The sequence below is a fragment of the Borostomias antarcticus genome, assembly GCF_949987555.1.
Source record: "Borostomias antarcticus genome assembly, chromosome: 18".
Taxonomy (NCBI): Eukaryota; Metazoa; Chordata; class Actinopteri; order Stomiiformes; family Stomiidae; genus Borostomias; species Borostomias antarcticus.
In genome coordinates, this window is record NC_140251.1 from 14729996 (window position 1) to 14737495 (window position 7500).

The window sequence follows — 7500 nt, forward strand, 5'->3', positions numbered from 1 at the left end:
CTGTTCTAAGATGAACTAGCCTATAATTAAAGCTTTTTAATCAAGAAGAGTGCCTTGGACCTTTTTGATGAATGAAATGCTGTGTGAGTCATACAGTACCCAGACTTCCCGGTGTTGACATACAGTACCCAGACTTCCCGGTGTTGACATACAGTACCCAGACTTCCCGGTGTTGACATACAGTACCCAGACTTCCCGGTGTTGACATACAGTACCCAGACTTCCCGGTGTTGACATACAGTACCCAGACTTCCCGGTGTTGACATACAGTACCCAGACTTCCCGGTGTTGCCGCAAGTTGATTGAAATTGATTATACAAAAGAGAGAGTGAATGTCAATGCCCTCTCCTCTGTCAATGTAAAATTGTATGATACTATTTTAAAGTTTGAAATGTATAATGCATGTTTGATATATGTAATGTAATGTATGTTTTATCATCAACCATTATTTTGCTAGGCAAGTTCATTAAGAGCAACTCTTATTTACAATAACGGCCTAGGTGGGGGTAGAAGCACCCTAGGGGATTGAACATGTTATTTGTAATGTCATGTTTTAAATGTGGACCCCACTAAAAGTAGCTCTACTTTAGGGTAGAGCTGATGAGGATCCTTCTAAATAAACAAATAAACAATGTTTTGTTTGTCTGGTCTCACCACTACAGCCGAGTCACCCAGAGTCCTGACCCAAGCCAACAAGGTCTACCAGGTCATCAGGAACCACGCCGCCCTGCTGGACTGCGTCTCGTTCGGCTCGCCCATCCCCAAAATCACATGGTGAGCTGCTTTTCCTCGGGACAGGAAGGGAGAGTAGTGTTCCTCACACACTCGCCAGTTTCACAAACAAATGAAGAGGCTCTTTCAATAGCGCTTTTTTAAATCTAGGACTAGGCTATATCTGGGAAACTGTCCCTGTATGTGTGTGTGTGTGTGTGTGTGTGTGTGTGTGTGTGTGTGCTCAAAAAGTCTATGTGTTCTACAGTACGTGTGTGTGTGTGTGTGTGTGTGTGTGTGCTCCAAAAGTCTGTGTTCTACAGTGTGTGTGTGTGTGTGTGTGCTCCAAAAGTCTGTGTTCTACAGTATGTGTGTGTGTGTGTGTGTGTATGTGTGTGTGTGTGTGTGTGTGCGCGTGTGTGTGTGTATGTGTGTGTTTGCGTGTGTGCTCCAAAAGTCTGTGTTCTACAGTGTGTGTGTGTGTGTGTGTGTGTGTGTGTGTGTGCTCCAAAAATCTATGTGTTCTACTGTGTGTGTGTGTGCTCCAAGTCCTGAAGCTGACCCCTCCATGCCGCCCCCCCCCCCCCGCCCGGTCCATCCCAGGTTCAAGGAGAGTCGCTCCAGCACGCTGGACGGTGACCCCTACGTCCTGCACGCCAACGGCACGCTGGAGATCCCCACGGCGCAGGCCGCCAACGGCGGGAAGTACACCTGCGTGGCCATGAACTCCCTGGGCATCTACGAGAACCACGTCCACCTAGAGGTCAAAGGTCAGAGAGCGCGCCCCGGCTATTGACGAACAAAAGGCCCGGGGCCGTTATTATTGTCGGTTTCTTTTCCCCCTACATATTTTGTGAGGGAGGTCAAGAGCGCGGAGAGACCAGCTGTGGTGCGTCGTAGTGTTTGAACCCCTGAACCCTGAACTCTGAACCCTGTACCGGCCGCTGTCCCCTCAGAGCCCACGCGGATCCTGAAGCAGCCGGAGTACAAGCGCGTCCAGAGGAGCAGGAGCGTGGTGTTCGAGTGCAAGGTGAAGCACGACCCCTCCCTCGTCCCCACCATGACCTGGCTCAAAGACGACGGGGAGCTGCCCGACGACGAGAGGTCAGTGTCGAGGCGAGCGTTTCCTCCTCCGTCCACGAACGGGCCTCGCGGGCTACCCCGCCCTCCGGTCGTCGGTCGCTAAACGGAACGGGGCCGCATTCCGATGGCGCTGACCTGCCGTGTTTTTTTTTTTGTGTTTTTTTTTTCTTCCTGCGGGTTGCCAGGTTTATGGTGGATTCCGACAGCCTGACCATAACGGACGTGACGGAGGACGACGAGGGCGTGTACACCTGCATCATGAACACCACTCTGGATCAGGACTCGGCCAGCGCCCAGCTCACCGTCGTCGGTACGTTGACTCTCTCTCCTCTCTGCTAATGAAGACCTTAATGAAGTTATTACGCTGCTCTTTCACAAAATGTGAATCGTTGTCTGATATTGCGTGAAATGTCAAGCGATTAAGAACCGCAGCTGTGCCAGAACACAAAGTGAGAGAGTGTGTGATGTTGTGTGACTAACCGCTAACCCCCCCCCCCCCACCTCACTCCTCCCCTCCCACCTGGCAGAGGCCATGCCAACTCCAGCTATCCTCTATGGTAAAGCAGCAACACACGCGCACACACACACACACACGCACACACACATGCACCCAGCTGTCCTACCGTGTGTGTGTGTGTGTGTGTGTGTGGGATGTATCTGTCTGGTCTGCATACTCAAGCATGCTGTGATCCACCGATCTTCCCGGGTCAACCAAGCGACCATCACCATGATTTTGCGCCGCCATCTTTAAAGTACTTTTTTTCTCCCCCTTGTTTTTCCGACGTTTTTCACCCTCCGGTTCTTATTGGCACTCAGATCCTGTTTGTGTTTAGCGGTTGCATCCTGTTTCCTGTGTGTCGTGTCCATATATCAGGCAGCACGAGCCGCTCTCGGACAGCGCGGTAATAACCACAGTTCCGCCGCTGAACACAGAGACGGCGTGCGCATGGCGCTTTGTAATTAGACGGTCGCATCCGCCTAGCACGTCTCGGCTCGGGCCCGCCGTCCGTTTCATGCCGGGTGACTTTGGCGTCACCTTTGACACTTATTCCGAAGTGTACATAGATCGTGTTATGCATGGACCGTTGCGCAATCAACCCCCTGCATGTGGAGCGTGGACATGTTTACTAAACAGTTACGGGTGCGAAAAAGATTGGACAATCCCTCACGGGATATTAGATTCAGCGAGCAAAGCCTCCATTTCTCATGTCCTGACAAGCTGTTCTTGAGGGATCTTCTCTTGTTTTGCTCTGTACGTGGCATGGCGTGACAATGGCGTGACAATGGCGTGACGATGGCGTTCTGCTACAGTGTCAGTGTTGTGGTGGGAGTTCTGTCCTGCTGCTGAACCTGATTCCTCTCCTGTAGAACGACCGGACCCGCCCACCGACCTGGAGCTCACCGACGAGAAAGAGAGGAGTGTCCAGCTCACCTGGATCCCTGGAGATGAACACAATAGCCCAATCCACAGTACGTACATGTGTGTGTGTGTGTGTGTGTGTGTGTGTCTGTGTCTGTGTGTGCTCTCACACGTGCAAGTTTGTATGCTGCTGATAATATTAGTGTCATCACCCTATATGCTAATGATATCATTCCCTTTATAAGGACAGCACTGAATCAACAGTGCTAGGGTAGCACTGAAGGACTAGATCATTAAATCTAGTCCATCAGGATGGAGTTGCTAATGATGCTACTTACAGTAGAGCATCTGCTAACGATGTTTACTCTACCCCGTTCCACCTGACAGATGTTTTTAATGATCTTATTGTTATTAGAAATCGGTGGGAAGTTCGGTTCTCTGTTGATTTTTCCAAAAGGATGATCCTGTGTGCCAACCTTAACGGTTTTAAGCAAGCTATTTAAAAATGAAATATGTACACTACAGTATCTTCCATTGAATGAATCTGTGTTTTCTGCATCTGCACCATCTCCTTCACCGCCTCCTTTTTTTTACCCAGAATTCCTCATCCAGTACGAGGACTCCCTCCACCACCACAGTCACTGGCACAACCTGACGGAGATCCCGGGCAGCAAGACCACCGCCCACCTCAAGCTCTCTCCCCACGTCCACTACGCCTTCCGCGTCCTGGCCTTCAACGCCGTGGGCGGCAGCCAACCCAGCTTCCCTTCCAGGATATACAAGACCAAGCCCGCCGGTATGTGGAGTTGAACAATATCATACTTTTAAGTTCTGGGTCTGCTGCGTCCCGTTTAGTACGTAAACAAATGCCTTCTGTGGATTATTTGTGGCTTGATCCATTATGCTCTTCCTCCATTCAGCGCCTGATGAAAACCCCTCAGGGGTCGAAGGTCACGGAACCGAACATGATAATCTGGTCATCTCATGGAAGGTGAGCAACGAAGCCAAATGTCCTTGTCACTTATCTACACAAACTACAGGAGTCCAGCTAAACGTTATCTGAGAAACCTGTTCTCCCTCGTCCACCCCCAGGCCCTGTCCGGCCTCCAGACCAACGGGCCGGGCCTGCAGTATAAGGTCATGTGGAGACAGAAGGAAGTGGACAAGGACTGGACCTCGGTGACCGTGGCGAACGTCTCCAAGTTCCGGGTTTCCGGGACGCCCACCTTCGTCCCCTACGAGATGAAGGTGCAGGCGCTGAACGAGTACGGGGCCGGACCCGAGCCGGCCGCTGTCACCGGGCACTCCGGGGAGGACTGTGAGTGTTGCCGCCATCTTGTTAACTTCGACACCGAGGTCTTTACCCCTCTCCGCCTGTTCGGAGTCAGTCGTCACTTAACAGTCCGTTGAGGGGAACGTTGTGGTATTTGATTATTTAATAAAACGAGTGTCGCCGGTCTGATCTCGCTGAGTGTGGGTTTGTATATCTCCGTCAGTATCTCTTAGGGATGTAACAATAACGGGTATAATGATAAACCGCAATCAAATTTGATTAAATTTATTGTGATGAAATGATCATTAAAACCGTGTTTGATTCCTGTGCTTTGAAAAACTCTAAATTAAATTCTGCATCAACCAAAGTTAGCCACAGTCTCCAAGATGCATTATTTGAATGTTCATACAAACAAAACGTGCATAGTGCCGATAATTTGTGGTTTTCAATATAAAACTTGAACTGATTTCAGTGTGTGTATCAGTCGTTTTAGGGAATTTTCAGCACATTTTATAATACTGTGATAATACTGATAACCGTGATAATTTTGGTCACTATAATGGTGATATGAAATGTTCATAGCGTTCCATCTCTAGCATCTGTGGTGTTGTTGTGTGCCGTAGTGCCGGTGGCCGCCCCGGACAGCGTCCAGATCATGGTCCTCAACAGCACCCACGCCGAGGTGCACTGGGAGCCTGTCCCTCCCAAATCCGTCCGCGGGTGGCTGAAAGGATACAAGGTACACCAGGCCGTACCCGTCCGCCTGCCGAACCAACACACACTCACGCTCTCATTGTCACAAGGACCAACGTGCTTTTTGCACTTTGTGACGTGATTGAGGAAAAACTTGGGGTGTTTGTGTGTGCGTGTTTGTGTGTGTGTTTGTGTGTGCGTGTGTGTGTGTGTGCGTGTGTGTGTGTGTGTGCATGTGTGTGTGCGTGTGTGTGTTTGTGTGCGTGTTTGTGTGTGTGTTTGTGTGCATGTGTGTGTGTGTTTGTGTGCGTGTGTGTGCGCATGTGTGTGTGTGTTTGTGTGTGTGTGCGCATGTGTGTGTGCGTGTGTGTTTGTGTGCGTGTGTGTGTGTGTGCGTGTGTGTGTGTGTGCGCATGTGTGTGTACGCATGTGTGTGTGCGTGTGTGTGCGTGCGTGTGTGTGTGCGTGTGTGTGTGTGTGCGTGTGTGTGTTCCAGGTGTACTACTGGAAGGACCGGAGCCTCCACAAACACAACCCCCACCGCGTGGAGCAGCACGTCCTGGCGGTCAGCGGGAACGAGAGCCGCGGCCTCCTGCGCGACCTGCACCCCTCCAGCCTCTACTCCTTCAACACCCGCGTCTACAACGGCCGGGGAGAGGGGCCCCCCAGCCCCGACCAGCACTTTGAGACCCACGAAGGAGGTACGGCCCACCGCAGTGGGACTACTCAACGACACGCCAAGCTCAAGTCAACACCCTTTAACTATCTAACTGCAATGAATAATCCTCTTCAACGGCAGGCGGAGATTCATGTTCTATAGATGTCGCCCAGGGCCGATGGTAGTTTTCATCTGAGCGTTACGCTTGTTTCTTGTCCATTGTGCAGTTCCAGGTGTACCGTCCTTCCTGAAGATCAGCGACCCCACCCTGGACACTCTGACCCTGGAGTGGGGCCCGCCCTACGAGCGCAACGGCCGTCTCACGGGATACACGCTCCGATACCAGCCAGGTGAGCCTGCGTGGGAATAGTCTAGTCCCTCTCCACCCTGTATTAGGCTTACGGGCCGAGTCACAGTATCCTTGCGCAGCTCAATAGGCGACCGCTCGGAGTGCCCGTTTTTTAAACGTCATCTGTAATCCTCTCTGTGTCTTGTTTGGGTTTTGTCTGTGAGTTTGTAGCACCGTGTGTAACTGGGCATCTACGGTAGTGATGCGTAGCGAACGTAGCCATTTTGAAAGTCCTCTGTTGGGGCGGGGTTGGACGGGGAACCTGGGTAGTGGAGGAACAGCCCCTCCCACGTCTGGTTCAGAGCCCCGTACAGGACACACATTTACGGGTAACCTCGGTGTCACTCCCACCCCCCTCACCCTCCATCTCTCCACCCTCTCTCCATCACGCCACGCCCCCTCTGTCCTCCAACCGCCCCCCTCTGCCTGTATCACCGTCCCGTTCTCGCCCCTCCCACCCCCCCCCCCCCCCTTACCCACCGCCATACCCCTTCACCCCCCCCCCCCCTCGACCCCGCCCTTTTCCAGTCACTAACTCCAGCGAGCTGGGCGCCGCGGTGGAGCTGGCCCTGGCCGCCAACAAGACCTCGGTCACTCTGACCCACCTCAAGTACAGCACCCGCTACAAGTTCTCGTTCAACGCCCACACACACAGGGGGGCGGGCCCCGCCATAACCCAGGAGGCCGTCACCATCATGGACGAAGGTAAGCGCCCGAATTCCAACCGACAAACGCAAGAGATGACTTTGGCCGGTACATCACGTTGATACGGTGGGAGTATGGAGGCGCCGGTCATTCGTGGAGACGCGTCCTATATTGAGGTTCACTTTCATGGCTTAATGTGATTAGTGTCTTGTTTACGAAGCATGGTGCTCTGTATTTGTGTTGTTGTTTTTGTTGGTGTTGTTGTTGTAGTAGTTAGTATTACAGCTGGTTTTTGTCAGGCTCTGGATAATACCGTTGTTTCAATGTGGACATTTTGGAAAACAGTGCAGCATTTAGCCCAAACGTTACCGTGTACCAGTTGAGCTGGTGTAAGAGCTCTTTAGACCATAATGTGCTCCACCCATAATTCAACGGTTATCTAGTTTTGTTTTTCCCTTTATGGCCCATCAGTTTGTATTGTATCCTCTGTACAGCAGCCTCTGTCCATATGGACCTCTTAGACCCTCAGTGAGAGTTTGGGGTTCGCCCCAGCGTATTGATCTCTGTTCCCTCTGTGTCCTCCTCTTTCTCTGGAAGCCCTTATGCACCAGCCTACAGTAGATGTGGGCCCAGGTACCTGCACTGGCCCCCTCCGCCTGCATGCCCCCCTCACACAGAGAGGCCTTCAAAGGCCAGCATGCCCCCCTTTGAAAGTCGGAGCCCTTGCA

General features: G+C 51.9%; 1 protein-coding gene across 1 annotated transcript in view; it reads left to right on the forward strand.

Moving 5' to 3' along the window:
• Window positions 1–7500, forward strand: part of LOC311320937 (neuronal cell adhesion molecule-like) — an 84043-nt gene that overhangs the window by 66885 nt on the left and 9658 nt on the right. The window contains exons 11-23 of the mRNA XM_084452803.1: window positions 663–774; window positions 1315–1481; window positions 1668–1815; window positions 1980–2104; window positions 3163–3264; window positions 3753–3950; window positions 4075–4145; window positions 4247–4472; window positions 5051–5166; window positions 5617–5821; window positions 6006–6128; window positions 6656–6832; window positions 7370–7405. Coding sequence (XP_084308929.1) covers window positions 663–774; window positions 1315–1481; window positions 1668–1815; window positions 1980–2104; window positions 3163–3264; window positions 3753–3950; window positions 4075–4145; window positions 4247–4472; window positions 5051–5166; window positions 5617–5821; window positions 6006–6128; window positions 6656–6832; window positions 7370–7405 — 1806 coding nt within the window. The remainder of the gene's footprint in view (window positions 1–662; window positions 775–1314; window positions 1482–1667; window positions 1816–1979; window positions 2105–3162; window positions 3265–3752; window positions 3951–4074; window positions 4146–4246; window positions 4473–5050; window positions 5167–5616; window positions 5822–6005; window positions 6129–6655; window positions 6833–7369; window positions 7406–7500) is intronic.